This window comes from Leucoraja erinacea, unplaced genomic scaffold, assembly GCF_028641065.1.
Source record: "Leucoraja erinacea ecotype New England unplaced genomic scaffold, Leri_hhj_1 Leri_150S, whole genome shotgun sequence".
NCBI classification, from domain to species: Eukaryota; Metazoa; Chordata; class Chondrichthyes; order Rajiformes; family Rajidae; genus Leucoraja; species Leucoraja erinaceus.
The window spans coordinates 215,001-232,500 of NW_026575792.1; the positions used below are offsets into that span (position 1 = coordinate 215,001).

The window sequence follows — 17,500 nt, forward strand, 5'->3', positions numbered from 1 at the left end:
ATTGCAGAGGGTGGTGAAAATTGCCCAACGCATCACCGGTTCCACGCTCCCCTCCATTGAGTCTGTCCAAAGCAAGCGCTGTCTGCGGAGGGCGCTCAGCATCGCCAAGGACTGCTCTCACCCCAACCATGGACTGTTTACCCTCCTACCATCCGGGAGGCGCTACAGGTCTCTCCGTTGCCGAACCAGCAGGTCGAGGAACAGCTTCTTTCCGGCGGCTGTCACTCTGCTCAACAACGTACCTCGGTGACTGCCAATCACCCCCCCCCCCCCGGACACTTATTATTATTTATTCAAATCATTTGCTATGTCGCTCTTCCAGGGAGATGCTAAATGCATTTTGTTGTCTCTGTACTGTACACTGACAATGACAATTAAAATTGAATCTGAATCTGAATCTGAATCTGAGGCTGTTGTCCTGACACCAGTGCTAGATCAGCCACCTCCTCCCGGTAGGCCTTCTCATCGTTGTCTGAGATCAGGCCCACCACCACAGTGTCATCAGCAAACTTGACGATCGCTGGAGATGAACCTAGCCACACAGTCACGTGTGTACAGGGAGTACAGTAGGGGGCTGAGGACGCAACTCTGGGGGGATCCTGTGTTCAGGGTGAAGGGGTTAGAGGGAGAGCTCGTGGGTCTAATGTGTAACCGGAAATGGGGCAGTGGGCCGGATCGATAAGGTAATTGGCTTGGTAAAATTGTAAATTGTCACTAGTTTTAGACAATAGGGTGCAGGAGGAGGCCATTTGGCCCTTCGAACCAGCACCGCCATTCAATGTGATCATGGCTGATCATCCCCAGTCCTTCGCTCCATAGATGCTGCTGCACCCGCTGAGTTTCTCCAGCTTTTTTGTGTAACCTGCAGTAGAACCTCCCTGCTCCTATACTCAAATCCTTTTGCAATGAAAGCTAACATACCATTCGCTTTCTTTACTGCCTGCTGCACCTGCATGCCTACTTTTAATGACTGGTGTACCATGACACCCAGGTCTCGCTGCATCTCCCCCTTTCCCAATCGGCCACCATTTAGATAATAGTCTGCTTTCCCGTAACCTGTGAGTTAATGCAAGCAGTATGTTTTCTTGCAATGAATTTCCAACTCTGCATACAAGCTGCGGGTGAATGCAAATGTACAAATAACCTGTGGGTTAATGCAATGTAGCAGCATATATGTTCTTGCAATGATCTTCCAACTGTGCATACAAGTTGTGGGTGAATGCAAATGTACAAATAACCTGTGAGTTAATGCATGCAGCATATATGTTCTTGCAATGAATTTCCAACTGTGCATACAAGTTGTGGGTGAATGCAAATGTACAAATAACCTGTGAGTTAATGCATGCAGCATATATGTTCTTGCAATGAATTTCCAACTCTGCATACAAGCTGTGGGTGAATGCAAATGTACAAATAACCTGTGGGTTAATGCATGCAGCATATATGTTCTTGCAATGAATTTTCAACTGTGCATACAAGCTGTGGGTGAATGCAAATGTACAAATAACCTGTGAGTTAATGCAAGCAGTATATATGTTCTTGCAATGATCTTCCAACTGTGCATACAAGCTGTGGGTGAATGCAAATGTACAAATAACCTGTGGGTTAATGCAATAATAATAATAATAATAATTTTATTTATAGAGCACTTTAAAAACAAACATAGCTGCAACAAAGTGCTGTACATCACTAATCATTGACAAAAAAGTTAATACACACCAAAAATAACAATCAAAAGAAATAGTAGGAAAAGACATGCAAAATAAAGAAACATCAAAAACACCAAAAACAGAAGCAAAGTCTCAGGCACGGTCAAAAGCCAGGGAGTACAAATGTGTTTTAACACTGGATTTGAAGATGGACAGTGAGGGGGCCTGTCTGATGTGCAACGGCAGGGTGTTCCAGAGTGCCAGAGCAGCAACAGAGAAGGCTCTATCCCCTCTGAGCCTCCGACTAGACCTCGGTACCTCCAGGAGCAGCTGTCCAGCTGACCTGAGGGACCGGGCAGGAGTGTATGGGTGGAGCAGCTCAGAGAGGTAAGGCGGGGCGAGCCCATTCAGAGATTTAAAAACAAATAACAGTATCTTAAAATGAAACCCAAAAGTGCACCGGGAGCCAGTGTAGGGAGGCCAGAATTGGCGATATGTGCTCCCTCTTTCGAGTCCCTGTTAAAAGGCGAGCAGCAGCATTTTGAACCAACTGGAGACGAGCCAGTGAAGAACGAGCAACACCAAAATAGAGCGCGTTACAGTAATCCAGCCTAGATGTAATAAAGGCATGGATTACTGTCTCAAAATGCTGCCGCTCGAGAATGGGCTTCACCTTCGCCAGCTTCCTTAGGTGAAAGAAGCTGGACTTAACCACCAATGTAGCAGCATATATGTTCTTGCAATGTACACATGACCTGTGGGTGAATGCAACCCGTGCAGGCAGCATCTATGTTGCTGCATTGGTCGAGGGCGAGCGTGAGCGTGCGTGCGCGTGCGTCGGTGAGCGTGCGTGTGCGTGAGCGTGCGTGCGTCGGTGAGCGTGCGTGCGTGAGTGAGCGTGCGTGTGCGTCGGTGAGCGTGCGTGCGTGCGTGAGCGAGCGTGCGTGCGTGCGTGCGTCCGTGAGCGTGCGTCGGTGTGCGTGCGTGCGTCCGTGAGCGTGCGTCGGTGAGCGTGCGTGCGTGAGTGAGCGTGCGTGCGGTCGGTGAGCGTGAGCGTGCGTGGGTGAGTGAGCGTACGTGCGTGCGTCGCTGCTCGTGCTCCGGGCGCCGGGTGGAGCGGATGTTCCGCGGGGGGGGAGGGGGACTGTGATGACGGGGGCACCCTCCTGCGGCCCGACTTCCGGGGGGGAGACCAGGCGGGAGGCGGTTGCCGTGACAACGGGGCGGTGAGTGGAGGAGAGGGAGGGAGGAGAGGGAGGGAGCGCCGCGCTGTGTAGGGGGGGTAGGGGCTGGGGGTGAGTGAGGGAGCGCCGCACACTGTGTGGGGGGAGGAATGAGGGAGCGCCGCACACTGGGTGAGTGAGGGAGCGCCGCACACTGTGTGTGTGGTTGGGGGGGGGGGGAGTGAGGGAGCGCCGCACACTGTGTGTGTGTGTGGGTGGGGGAGTGAGGGGGAGCGCCGCACACTGTGTGTGTGTGTGGGGGGGGGGGGAGTGAGGGAGCGCCGCACACTGGGGGAGTGAGGGAGCGCCGCACACTGTGTGTGTGTGTGGGGGGGGGGGGAGTGAGGGAGCGCCGCACACTGGGGGAGTGAGGGAGCGCCGCACACTGTGTGTGGGTGGGGGGGGGGGGAGTGAGGGAGCGCCGCACACTGGGGGAGTGAGGGAGCGCCGCACACTGTGTGTGTGGTGGGGGGGGGGAGTGAGGGAGCGCCGCACACTGGGGGAGTGAGGGAGCGCCGCACACTGTGTGTGTGTGTGGGGGGGGGGGCATTGATGAGCGCCGCACACTGGGGGAGTGAGGGAGCGCCGCACACTGTGTGTGTGTGTGAGGGGGGGGGGGGGTGAGGTGAGGCCGCACACTGGGGGAGTGAGGGAGCGCCGCACACTGGGGGAGTGAGGGAGCGCCGCACACTGTGTGGGGGGAGGAATGAGGGAGCGCCGCACACTGGGTGAGTGAGGGAGCGCCGCACACTGTGAGTGTGTGGGGGGGGGAGGGAGTGGTACTGGTCCATTTGACCGCTCTCTATCTCTATCTCTCTCCATTGCTGAGCAGAGTTGCCTCATCCCCCATCACACACTAGTGGGATCAGTCTGCAGAGACGGTTCACCAGACTGATTCCTGGGATGTCAGGACTGTCTTATGAAGAAAGACTGGATAGACTTGGTTTATACTCTCTAGAATTTAGGAGATTGAGAGGGGATCTTATAGAAACTTACAAAATTCTTAAGGGGTTGGACAGGCTAGATGCAGGAAGATTGTTCCCGATGTTGGGGAAGTCCAGGACAAGGGGTCACAGCTTAAGGATAAGGGGGAAATCCTTTAAAACCGAGATGAGAAGAACTTTTTTCACACAGAGAGTGGTGAATCTCTGGAACTCTCTGCCGCAGAGGGTAGTTGAGGCCAGTTCATTGGCTATATTTAAGAGGGAGTTGGATGTGGTCCTTGTGGCTAAAGGGATCAGGGGGTATGGAGAGAAGGCAGGTACGGGATACTGAGTTGGATGATCAGCCATGATCATATTGAATGGCGGTGCAGGCTCGAAGGGCCGAATGGCCTCTACTCCTGCACCTAATTTCTATGTTTCTATCTCACTTTGCCCCACCCCATCCCCCACCTTGCGGCATCAACCACCCCTGACAGAGGCACCTCATCAGCCCTGAAACTCTGTGGGACAACAGACAACAGACAATAGGTGCAGGAGGAGGCCATTCGGCCCTTCGGAGCCAGCACCATTCGCCATTCATTGTGATCGTGGCTGATCGTCCCCAATCAATAACCCTCGCCTGCCTTCTCCCCATATCCCTCGATTCCACTAGCCCCTAGAGCTCTATCTAACTCGCTCTTAAATCCATCCAGTGACTTGGCCTCCACTGCCCTCTGTGGCAGGGAATTCCACAAATTCACAACTCTCTGGGTGAAAAAGTTTTTTCTCGCCTCAGTCTTAAATGACCTCCCCTTTATTCTAAGACTGTGTGTGTGGCCCCTGGTTCTGGACTCGCCCAACATTGGGAACATTTTTCCTGCATCTAGCTTGTCCAGTCCTTTTATAATTTGATATGTTTCTATAAGATCCCCCCCCTCATCCTTCTAAACTCCAGTGAATACAAGCCTAGTCTTTTCAATCTTTCCTCGTATGACAGTCCCGCCATCCCAGGGATCAATCTGGTGAACCTACGCTGCACTGCCTCAATCACAAGGATGTCCTTCCTCAAATTAGGGGAGACCTAAACTGTGCACAATTGTCGAGATGTTTCTTCAGACCTTTGTATGATGTTTAACATGATTCCTTTATTCCCCGTCTCTCTTCCCCCTCCCCTCTCTCCCCCTCCTCTCTCACCCCCCCTCCTCTCTCCCCTCCTCTCTCTCCTCCTCCCCTCTCTCTCCCCCCTCCTCTCCCCCCCTCCTCTCCTCTCCCCTCCTCTCCTCCCCTCTCCCCCCTGCCATCTCACCCCCACGCTCTACCCCCCTCTCCCTCACCCTCTCCCCCCCTCTCCTCCCCCCCCTCTCTCTCCCTCCCTCTCTCACTCCCCCCTCTCTCTCTCTCCTCCTCTCTCTCCCCTCCTCTCCTCTCTCCCCTCCTCTCACCCCCACTCTCTCTCTCCCCCTCGCCTCTCCCCCCCCCTCCTCCCCCCCTCTCCTCTCCCCCCCCTCCCCACCCTCCTCCCCCCCTCCCTCTCCCCCCTCCCCCCCTCTCTCCCCCCCCTCTCTCCCCCCCATCCTCTCTCCCCCCCCCATCCTCCTCTCTCTCCCCTCTCCTCTCTCTCCCCTCATCTCTCTCCCCTCATCTCTCTCCCCCTCTCTCCCCCCCCCTCTCTCTCCCCCACCCTCTCTCCCCCCCTCTCTCCCCCCCTCTCTCCCCCTCTCTCTCCCCCCTCCTCTCTCCCTCTCCCCCTCTCTCCCCTCCTCTCCCCCCCTTTCCCTCCCCCCTCTCTCTCTCGCTCTCTCTCTCACCCCCTCTCCCTCTCTCCCCCCCCCTCTCTCTCCTCTCTCTCCTCTCCCCCCTCTTCCCCCACACCCCTCACCCCCTGCAGCTCTGGTTCCACCGTTCGCTCTCGGCTCGAATGGATTAAGACGCCGGGCACGCTGGGAGGGAGGTGGGGGTGGTGTGGAAGCTCCGGAGTTGCAGCATGGAGTACAGGAGAGAGGAGATGGCCCCAGTCTGCCCCAACCCGCTCTTCCTGCAGTGGCTGGTGGAGTGGAGGGACACGGCCGCAGAAAGGCAGCACAAGTCGCAGGTCGTCTACGAGAAGGTTCGCCCGGAGCCGTCGCAGAAGCCGCTTGTCGGCCGGCGGGGGTGGGGTGGGGTGGGTTTAGACAACAGACAATAGACCATAGGTGCAGGAGTAAAGGCCATTCGGCCCTTCGAGCCAGCACCGCCATTCACTGTGATCATGGCTGATCGGCCCCAATCAGTACCCCGTTCCTGCCTTCTCCCCATATCCTCCTGACTCTCTCTCGCTATCTTTAAGAGCCCTATCCAGCTCTCTCTTGAATGCATCACCACTCTCTGTGAGAAAAAGTGTTTCCTTGTCTCCGTTCTAAATGACTTACTCCTTATTCTTAAACTGTGTGTGTGTGTGTGTGGCCCCTGGTTCTGGACTCACCCAAACATCGGAAACATGTTTCCTGCCTCTAGCGTGTCCAAACCCTTAATAATCTTATTTGTTTCAATGAGACACCCTCTCATCCTTCTAAACTCCAGAGTGTACAAGCCCAGCTGCTCCATTCTCTCAGCATATGACAGTCCCGCCATCCCGGGAATTAACCTTGTAAACCTACGCTGCACTCCCTCAATAGCAAGAATGTCCTTCCTCAAATTAGGGGACCAAAATTGTACACAATACTCCAGGTGTGGTAGTGAATACATCAATCAATTGGCTTATTTCGTGAATTAATTAATTAGTTCATTCACTAATTAATTAATTAGTTCATTTAGAAGAATTTAGGAGATTGAGGGGGGGATCTTATAGAAACTTACAAAATTCTTAAGGGGTTGAACAGGCTAGATGCAGGAAGATTGTTCCCGATGTTGGGGAAGTCCAGAACAAGGGGGTCACACAGTTTAAGGATAAGAGGGAAATCCTTTAGGACCGAGATGAGGAAAAACATTTTTCACACAGAGAGTGGTGAATCTCTGGAACTCTCTGCCACAGAGGGTAGTTGAGGCCAGTTCATTGGCTATATTTAAGAGGGAGTTAGATGTGGCCCTTGTGGCTAAGGGGATCAGGGGGTATGGAGAGAAGGCAGGTACGGGATACCGAGTTGGATGATCAGCCATGATCATATTGAATGGCGGTGCAGGCTCGAAGGGCCGAATGGCCTACTCCTGCACCTAATTTCTATGTTTTCTATGAATCTGTGGAATTCCCTGCCACAGAAGGTAGTTGAGGCCACACAGTTCATTGGCTATATTTAAGAGGGAGTTAGATGTGGCCCTTGTGGCTAAAGGGATCAGGGGGTATGGGGAGAAGGCAGGGACGGGATACTGAGTTGGATGATCAGCCATGATCGTATTGAATGGCGAATGGTGCAGGCTCGAAGGGCCGAATGGCCTCTACTCCGGCACCTATTGTCTATGTTTCTAATCGTTGCGTTTTGTTCTCCGGACTGCAGGCCATCCGATCGTTGATCATGTACCCGCTGCCGCTGCGGAACGGTCGCGAGGCGAGGATTCTGTACGGCTTCGGCGACGGCATCTGCAGCCGTCTGGACGAGAAGCTGGCCGATTACTTCGCCGAACACGGTGGGTGCCGCGACGGGAAACGCAAAGGCCATCGAGACCTCAACGTTGCGTCTCGGCCAGAGACCCCGTACATCTACCCGATCTACTCTGTGGCATTCTCTGCCTCGGAGGGCGGTGGAGGCCGGTTCTCTAGATGCTTTCAAGAGAGAGCTAGATAGGCAGAGATGCTGCCTGGCCTGCTGAGTTACTCCATCACTTGGTGTCTTTTGTTTTGTAAAGCAGCATCTGCAGTTCCTTGTTGCTAGACACGTTGCATCATTCAGTAACAGATCGCGGCTAATCTTTTACCCTGGTTTCAATAGACAACAGGTGCAGGAGTAGGCCATTCGGCCCTTCGAGCCAGCACCGCCATTCGATGGGGGAGAGAGGTGGAGGGGAGGGATGGGGAGAGGGAGGGAGATGGGTAGAGAGGAGGGGGAAGAGTGTGGGGGCAGATTGGGGAGGGAGAGTAGGGGAGGGATGGGTAGGGGGAGTGGTGGAAGAGGGACAGAGGGAAGGGGGCAGAAGGGAGAGGGAAATGGGGTGGGGAGAGAGGGACGGGTAGAGGGAGATGGGGTGGGGGAGGGAGGGGGGAGAGTGTGTGGGGCGATTGGTGTGGGAGAGTGCTGTGGGGGAGGGGAGGGAGAGAGTGGGTAAGGGAGATGGGATGGGTAGGGAGAGTGGTGGAAAGAGGGACGGGGAAGGGGTGGAGGGAGAGAAGGAAGGGGTGGGGGAGAGAGGGGTGGGCAGGAGGAGAGGGAGATGGAGTGGGGGAGTGGTGGGGGAGGGATGGGAGAAGGTGGGGTAGGGATGGGAGAGGGAGTGGGTGGCGAGGGTAGGGTAAGGGGCGGAGGGAGAGAGGGAAGGGGGGTGGGGGAGAGATTGGATGGGGGGTAGGAGGAGGAGGAGTGGGGGAGAGGGAGAGGAATGGGGAGGGGATTGGGGAGAGGGAGAGGCCGAACGGGGATGGGAGAAGGGGAGAGGATGGTGTAGGGATGGGGAGGGGAGTGGTGGAGAGGGACGGGGCAGGGGGGCAGAGGGAGAGAGAGCGAAGGGGGATGGGGGAGAGAGGGATGGAGAGGTGGGAGGGCGAGGGGGGTGAGGAGAGAGAGAGGGAGCGGAGGGGAGGGGAGAGAGGTAAGGTGAGGGGGAGGGATGAGGGATGGGAGCGAGAGAAGGGAGAGGGGGAGGAGGGGACAGAGAGTTGTGAAAGAGGAGTGGGAGGGTGAGAGAGAAGTGAGAAGAGTGGGTAGGGCTCTCAGGTGAGGGTAGAGGGATGAGGTGTGAAGAGAGGTCGAAGGGGGGCTTCCCAACCAGGGATGGGGTGTGGGAGCAGGAGAGGGAGAGGGTGAGGAGAGGGAGAAAGGAGTGGAAGAGGGTAGAGGGGGGGAGAGAAGTGGAAGACAGTGCGGAGTAGGGGAAAGAAGGACAGGGTAGGAGACAGTTGTGAAGAGGGCAAGGGGAAAAGGAGGGAGAGAGGGACAAGGTGGATGGAGAGAGGAGATGGTGCTTCGTGGAGAGGAGAGGAGAGAAGGATTGGGGGGGGGGGGAGGGGAGAGAGGAAAGAGGGATGGGAACAGGGGCGGCCGGGAGAGGGGAGACGGGGGCAGAGGGCCGGCAGAAGGTAAGGTAGTGGCGAGGGGGAGAAGGGAGATGGAGTGGGGGAGGGGAGGGGATGGGGAGGTGGAAAAGAGGAGATGTGGGGGAAGGGGAAGATGGGTTACCACCTCCAATTTGGAATCATTTGGAGGACCAATAAACCAAGAACCAAGATGGCTGATCATCCACACTCAGTACCCCGTTCCTGCCTTATCCCCATACCCCCTGAATCGTATCCCTTGAAACATTATAAGATTGTTAAGGGTTTGGCCTGTTTTTGATTCCAGGTGGAGACGCGCCCATCCATTACGCGTGTGACACCGTTCCCCTGAGCGCGGTGTGGGCGCAGAGGAAGAACGCGCCCTGCGGCAGGTCCCCGGTGAAGGCAACAAGCTGCTGGGCCGCCGAGGGCCTGTCTGAAGACGATGAAGCAGCAGACCGAAGGCCGTCTCCTTCCGTGAGTGTGAGCGGGGTGTGCGAGGTCAGGGGCAAGGCTGCAATCATCAGATTCAGATTCAGATTCCATTTTAATTGTCATTGTCAGTGTACAGTACAGAGACAACGAAATGCATTTAGCATCTCCCTGGAAGAGCGACATAGCAAACGATTTGAATAAATAATACTAAGTGTCCGGGGGGGGGTGGGTTGTGATTGGCAGTCACCGAAGGTACGTTGTTGAGTAGGAGTGACAGCCCATCCGGCAAAGAAGCTGTTCCTCGACCTGCTTGCTGGTTCGGCAACGGAGAGACCTGTAGCGCCCATGACCGGATGGTAGGAGGGTGCTAAACAGTCCATGGTTGGGGTGAGAGCAGTCCGTGGCGATGCTGAGCGCCCTCCGCAGACAACGCTTGCTTTGGACAGACTCAATGGAGGGGAGCGAGGAACCGGTGATGCGTTGGGCAATTTTCACCACCCTCTGCAATGCCTTCCGGTCGTAGACAGAGCAGTTGCCGTACCATACTGTGATGCAGTTGGTAAGGATGCTCTCGATGGTGCAGCGGTAGACGTTCACCAGGATCTGAGGAGACAGATGGACCTTCTTCAGTCTCCTCAGGAAGAAGATCATCTCCCACTTGTGACAGAAACGGCCGAGGAATCTCGTTCCATTACTGCAGGGATGTTACATGGAAACAATTTTCTTTTCCCCCACAGACTGTTTTTTTCACCAAGACAGCTTTTTTTCCCCTGCTTTTCATTTTTCACACTCTTTAATTCCCGATCAACAATCATGTTATAACCAAGAGTGTTTCCTCATCTATCGGTCTGAAGAAGGGTCTCAACCCGAAAAAACGTCACCCGTTAACACTTAAACCATATAAACAATTGTCAAGCACGGAGTTAGTCCAGCATTGGCCCTACAATACCGTGCCGAACAATTTTTCCCCTTAGTCCACACATTGCTGCACTGCTGATACCATACCCTCCATTCCCTTCTCATCCATATGCCTATCCAATTTATTTTTAAATGATACCAATGAACCTGCCTCCACCACTTCCACTGGAAGCTCATTCCACACCGCTACCACTCTCTGAGTAAAGAAGTTCCCCCTCATATTACCCCTAAACTTCTGTCCCTTAATTCTGAAGTCATGTCCTCTTGTTTGAATCTTCCCTATTCTCAAAGGTAAAAGCTTGTCCACGTCACCTCTGTCTATCCCTCTCATCATTTTTAAAACCTCTATCAAGTCCCCCCGTAACCTTCTGCGCTCCAAAGAATAAAGACCTAACTTGTTCAACCTTTCTCTGTAACTTAGTTGCTGAAACCCAGGCAACATTCTAGTAAATCTCCTCTGTACTCTCTCTATTTTTTTGACATCCTTCCTATAATTTGGCGACCAAAATTGTACACCATACTCCAGAATTGGCCTCACCAATGCCTTGTACAATTTTAACATTACATCCCAGCTTCTATACTCAATGCTCTGATTTATAAAGGCTAGCATACCAAAAGCTTTCTTTTACCACCCTATCTAGATGAGATTCCACACCTTCAAGGAACTATGCACGGTTATTACCCCCGATCCCTCTGTTCAACTGTATTCTTCAATTCCCTACCATTTACCATGTACGTCCTATTTTGATTTGTCCTGCCACGGTGTAGCACCTCACTTTATCAGCATTAAACTCCCATGGCCTTCTCGGGTTGACGACTGCCTGGTCCCAGCTGAGTTACTCCAGCATTTCATATCTATCTTGGATTTAAACCAGCATCCGCAGTTCTTTCCTACACATCCCTGATCCATCACTTCCACTGTTACCCTGTTGCCCTGAGATCTACCTCATGGGGAAACCAAGCGATTCATACAACAAGCGATTGAAATCAGGGTGGTTACGGTGGCACAGCGGTAGAGTTGCTGCCTTACAGCGAATGGTGCGCCGGAGACCCGGGTTCCATCCCGACTACTGGTGCTGTCTGTACGGAGTTTGCACGTTCCCCCCCCCCGGGACCTCTGGATGCTTTCAAGAGAGAGCTCGATAGGGCTCTTAAAAATTCGATTTTACCATTTAAAAATAAATTGGATAGGTATATGGACGGGAAAGGAATGGAGGGTTATGGTCTGAGTGCAGGTAGATGGGAATAGGGGAGAGTAAGTGTTCGGCACGGACTAGAAGGGCCGAGTGGCCTGTTTCCGTGCTGTAATTGTTATATGGTTATATGACGAAGGGAATAACGTTTAGTGCAAGATAAATTCCGATTAAAGATAGTCCGAGGGTCTCCAATGAGATCGACGTTGAAAATTCCTCTAGCCTGTGGACTATTTTCGTACAATTGGGAATGTAGGAATGGAGAAAGGCCTGGGAAGAGCGGATATGGAGAGGGTGGTGAATCTGTGGGATTCGTGCCACACAGACGGCTGTGGAGGCCACAAGTCAGTGGATATATTTAAGGCGGAGATGGATAGATTCTTGATCAGTGCGGGTGTCAGGGGTTATGGGGAGAAGGCAGGAACGGGGTAACTGAGTGGGGATGATCAGCCATGATCACATTGAATGGCGGTGCTGGCTCGAGGGGCTGAATGGCCTCTACTCCTGCACCTATTGTCTATTGTCTATTGACCTGTGTGGGTTTTCTCCAGAGATCTCCCCACGCTCCAAAGACGTGCAGGTTTGTAGGTTAATTGGCTTGGTGTAAATGTGAAAATTGTCCCTAGTGGGTGTAGGATGGAGTTGGTGTGCGGGGGTCGCTGGTCGGCACGGACCCGTTGGGCCGAAGGGCCTGTTTCCGCGCTGAATGTCTAAACTAAAATGGGGGAGAGGGGCGGAAGGGCTGGGCTGTTCGATGCTGGCCGCTAATTCTCACCGCTCTAATTCTCTCCTGCAGCCGAGACGGAGGCGTCACGAGAACAGAGAAGAACAGGACTACAATTTTTTCTTTCCACTGCAGAAGCGAGTAGCGATCGGGGCGGCTACGCGCCTGCTGCTGCCACCTTCAAACATAGAGGCCATGGGTAAGTGAGGGGGCTCGGTTGAAAGTGGGGGGGGGGGGGGTTGCCACGAGAGCATTTCTATATCGCCAAACATCGCGGCTCGGCCTGGGAACGGCTCCGTGCGAGAGAACATCACACACACCCACCCACATCAAACTAACGACCTGCTTCAAAAATCCATTCCACTGCCTCACAAACTCCAACGACCCCACCCTGCAGTGGCAAGGCAGCCGCAGCACCATAGCGGACAGTTGGCAACACTCCCCCAATCCCAGACGATTGTGCTTCCTACCCTTGCAGATCCAGAGAACGTTAGAGATCCATGGTCCCAGTACGGATTGTCAGGTTGGAACTACTACAGGTCCCTCGAGATGGCCGTTGTGTCGAGGCACCACACAAGCAACATTTGTAGTGGGGAACGACCAGACATTCTGACTCAATTTAGTGTGCTGTCGTGTGTGTGTGTGGTGTTGTGCTGCCAATGTGTGTGTGTGTGTGTGTGGGTGTCGGGTGTGTGTGGTGTGTGCGTGTGGTCGCTGGGGTGTGTGTGTGTCGTGTGTGTGTATAGGTGTTCTGTCTCTGGTGTGTGTTTATGGGTGTGTGTGTGCCTGGGTGTGGGGTGTGGTGTGTGGTGTGTGTGGTTGTGTGGTGCTGGTGTGCTGTGGTGTTTGTGCGTGGGTGTGTTGTATGTGGTGTGCCCTTCCTGTTGTGTGTGGTGATGTTGTGTTGTGTGGGTGTGACTGTGGGGTGTGGTGGGTATGTGTGTCTGTGGGTGGTGTCCAATGTGTTGGGTGTGGTGTGGGTTTGTGTGTGTCTCATGGTGGTGTTCGTTGGCTGTCCCCCCTCCGTTTGTTGTGTGTGTGTCGGAACCTCTGGCGTGTGTCCCTGTGTGTGTGTTGTGTGTGGGTGTGTGGCTGCTTGGCGTGTGGTCATTGTGTGTGCGTTCGCGTGTGTGTGCGTGGTGGTTTGGAGGTGTTTGTGCCTCTGTGGTTGGGGGGTTGGTGGTTGTGGCATTGCCCACTTGTGTGTGCACTGTTGTGTGACCTGTTGTGTCGGGGGTTGTGTGTTTGGTGTGTTGTCCTGCCTGGTGTGTCAAACCTACGTTGGGTGTGTGTGTTGTGTGGTGTTGGGTTGTGTGTCTGTGTTGTGGTGGTGTTTGAGTTTACTCCACTGTGTGGCTGTGTGGGTGTTTTGTGAGGGGGGAAGTCCCTCTTTGGTGACTGTGGTTTGACCCGCAAGTTGAATGGGTGATGCGCTTCCTACTGGAAGTGATCGCTAAATAGCTCCCCTCTTGGGCTCCCTCCCTCCCGGGGTGTTTAGCAAGTTCTCCTCCGCGCCCGAACCTGTGGGAAGGTACTGACTCCTGCAAACGTTTGTGTGTCCCCGAACACCAGGGTGGGACTCCCCTAGGTGTCTCCACTCAGCCCGCCCCTCCTCTTGTGGAAAGGGCAAGGTGGGGTCCCGGGTGGTATGGTAAAGAGGGAAAGTGGTGGGCCGGGATGGGTTAGATAGAAGAGGGTGATAGCCCTCCCTCTGAACTAGACTCTGTTAGAGTGGGAGCGTGATGGGGTTTCGGGAGGTGGGGTGTGGAGTCCTTCTGTGGGTTGTCGAGACAAGGAAGAGGGGCTCCCTTTCCCTGAGAGCAGAGAGGGAGATGCTCCTTGGGTCCTCCCCCCTTTCCCTTCAAGTCAGTTCCTGTCTGTTCTCTCCCCCCTCAACACCTCCCTTTCCTCCTCTACCTCTCTCCCCTCCTCTTCGTATCTTCCATCCCTCTGTCCTCTGGCACTCTCCCTCCTCTCCCTCTCTCTCCCTCTCAGAAGCCTCTGTTTTCCTCTGCTCCCCGTCCCCCCAGTTTCTTCTTTCCGCCCCCTCCTCCCCCTCTCCCTGATTCCGCCCCCCTGTCTGGGGTTCATTCTCTGCAGGGACCCAGCTCCTCCTCTGTTTCATCTGTCTCTCTGAACTTTCGTGAACTATCTCGCACTTGTGTCCTCTTTCCTTCATCTTAATCTGTGTTTCTCCCACCCCTGTTCCCTCTTAAAAACGGGTAAGAGTTGCCTTTGGAGCCTCTCTCCCCATCTGTGTGGCTGACTTTGTAGCCCGCTGTCGCATTCCCTCTCTCTCCTCCTTCCATGTTCCCGATCCCTTGGCTGTGATCTTTCCCTTGTTTGTTCTCTCTCATGAGAATTATGTGCAATTAGGTTTGCAGGATAGAGGCCATGTCGCCCTTGAGCCCTGAAGTGCAACCGCCATTCACTATGATCATGGCTGATCATCCAACTCAGTATCCCGTACCTGCCTTCTCTCCATACCCCCTGATCCCTTTAGCCACAAGGGCCACATCTAACTCCCTCTTAAATATAGCCAATGAACTGTGGCCTCAACTACCTCCTGTGGCAGAGAATTCCACAGATTCACCACTCTCTGTGTGAAAAATGTTTTTCTCATCTCGGTCCTAAAAGTATTTCCTCCTTATCCTTAAACGGTGTGACCCCTTTGTCCTGGACTTCCCCAACATCGGGAACAATCTTCCTGCATCTAGCCTGTCCAACCCCTTAAGAATTTTGTAAGTTTCTATAAGATCCCCCCTCAATCTTCTAAATTCTAGCGAGTACAAGCCGAACGTATCCAGTCTTTCTTCATATGAAAGTCCTGCCATCCCAGGAATCAGTCTGGTGAACCTTCTCTGCACTCCCTCTATGGCAAGAATGTCTTTCCTCAGATTAGGAGACCAAAACTGTACGTAAAACTCCAGATGTGGTCTCACTAAGACCCTGCATAACTGCAGTAGAACCTCCTCCCTGCTCCTAGACTCAAATCCTTTTGCTATGAATGTCTTTCCTCAGATTAGGAGACCAAAACTGGACACAATACACAAGGTGTGGTCTCACCACGACCCCTGTACAACGTCATAGAACTCTCCTTACTAGACTGCGTTCCTTGTGCTGTATGAGTCTCTGACATAGTCGCTTTCCTGTTTTCCGCTGCCTGCAGCAGTTTCAATGACACGTTGTAGGGATAGTGTGTGTGGGCAGGGGTGTGGCTGCTCCATTTCCACCTCACAAGGGGCTGTTTTCTGCATCCTTGAGTCTCTGGCAGCCTGACTCAAAGCTAGACCAAGCCTGTCCTCAACACATCTCATAGGTTTGGCAAGCCTGCTTGTCCATTTTGTGTGTGTCTCTTTTTCTTTGGGACAGTTTGAACCCCCACGCTCTTGGTGTCATGTTGTGGCCTTTCCCCTTGCAATGTGTGCCCTAAGTGGTGTAGAAGGAGCTGGTGATACAGACGCGGCTCCCAGCAAGGTAGGCAAGGGGCCATCTTGGATGGCCCTGCCCTAGGCCTCTCATGTCTTCCTTGTTCCCCCTGGATCTTTGCCCCAGTTTGGTCTCCAAATCTGGTGAAACATCTTTCTCCCCTGTGTTCAAATCCTCCTTGTGTCAACTGTTTCAACGGTGTCTCTGGGTCTCTTTGTACTCCGTTTCTCAAAGGGTGCGAGCCTGTCGATCCACTATCGACCAGTTAGTTTAATGGTGTGCGTCGGGGCTTAGGCATTCGAGTAGAAAATGTGATTGAGTCTCCATCCCTCCATCTTTCCCGTCTCATCCTCTCTGTCTCTCCATCCTTCGGCGGTCCTTTCGTCCTCCTGGAGTTTCTCCCTCTTCTTTCTCCTCTCTCTCCTCTTCGAAAGACATGCTCTCTCGCTCTACAGGGATCTCGGGAGAGACATCCGACACTTCACTTTGTGCTCACTGACCGAGGTGATGACAGGCTCCCATCTCTGAAGAAGCTGGTATAGGAGATGGTTCTCAGTACTCCTCTCTCTCTTTTGGTCTCCTTTCCAGGAAGGGACTCTTATCAAACGTGGAGGAGCCCTTGTCCTAGGTTCACCATTTAATTCCTCCTTGAAGGAATAGTGCGGAGAGAGTTCCATTTCCCCTTGGCTTTCTCCTCACTGTCGTCAGTCTATGTCCTCTCTGAAATCGAGTCACTCTGCCAGTTCTTTCTCTCATCTAAATCTCTCAATCTGACCCTCTCCCTCTCCCTCTCATCCCCTCCCCCTCCCCCTAGACCCTCTCCATCTCCCTCTAGCGATGCGTGGGTCCCCTCTCCCTCTCCCCTCCCTGGCCCTCTCCAGAGACCATGCTCGCCCCTCCCCCTCTCCCTCTTGCCCTCTCTCCCCCTCTCCCCCTCTGTCTCTCTCTCCCTGCCCCAACTACCTCTTTGGCAGCTCGTTCCATACACCCACCGCACTGTGGTTGTGTGTGTGTGTGTGTGTGTGGTGTGTGTGTATTACCCACTGTGTGTGTGTCGTGTTGTGTGTGTGTGTGTGTGTGTGTGTGTGTGTGTGTGTATTTATATGTATGTGTGTGTGTGTGTGTGTGTGTGTGTGTGTATTGTGTGTGTGTGTGTGTTTGTGGGGGTGTGTGTGTGTGTGTGTGTGTGTGTGTGTGTATCAGTGTGTGTGTGTGTGTGCTGGTGTGTGTGTGTGTGTGTGCGGCCGTGTGTGTGTATTACACATTCACCCTGTGATGATTCGCCGTGTCCCCCCCCGGCCCACCCAGGTTCACCCTGACTGAGAAGGGGCTGAGGCTGGGGGAGAAGTTGAGCGCAGAGCACATGGAGCAGGAGAGGCTGCAGGAAGGCAGGCCCGAGCCAGACGGACACGCCGACACGCTCCCGGACCAGCCGCACGGAGACCAGGAGGAGCGGTCCACGCACTCCACAACCCCAGGGTGAGTAACATAGAAACATAGACAATAGGTGCAGGAGTAGAGGCCATTCGGCCCTTCGAGCCTGCACCATTCGCCATTCCGATTCAGATTCAATTTTAATTGTCATTGTCAGTGTACAGTACAGAGACAACAAAATGCATTCAATATGATCATGGCTGATCATCCAACTCAGTATCCCATCCCTGCCTTCTCTCCATACCCCCTGATCCCTTTAGCCACAAGGGCCACATCTAACTCCCTCTTAAATATAGCCAATGAACTGTGTGGCCTCAACTACCCTCTGTGGCAGAGAATTCCACACATTCACCACTCTCTGTGTGAAAAAAAAAAATTCTCATCTCGGTCCTAAAAGACTTCCCCCTTATCCTC

At 53.6% G+C, this 17,500-nt stretch overlaps 1 protein-coding gene across 1 annotated transcript in view; it reads left to right on the forward strand.

Moving 5' to 3' along the window:
* Positions 1-2,789: 2,789 nt before the first annotated feature.
* Positions 2,790-17,500, forward strand: part of mus81 (MUS81 structure-specific endonuclease subunit) — a 26,374-nt gene continuing 11,663 nt past the window's right edge. Inside the window, exons 1-7 of the mRNA XM_055665806.1 lie at positions 2,790-2,875; positions 5,684-5,902; positions 7,266-7,395; positions 9,261-9,430; positions 12,296-12,422; positions 12,702-12,809; positions 16,933-17,131. Of these exons, the coding sequence (XP_055521781.1) occupies positions 5,780-5,902; positions 7,266-7,395; positions 9,261-9,430; positions 12,296-12,422; positions 12,702-12,809; positions 16,933-17,131 (857 nt within the window). The 5' untranslated portion in view covers positions 2,790-2,875; positions 5,684-5,779. The remainder of the gene's footprint in view (positions 2,876-5,683; positions 5,903-7,265; positions 7,396-9,260; positions 9,431-12,295; positions 12,423-12,701; positions 12,810-16,932; positions 17,132-17,500) is intronic.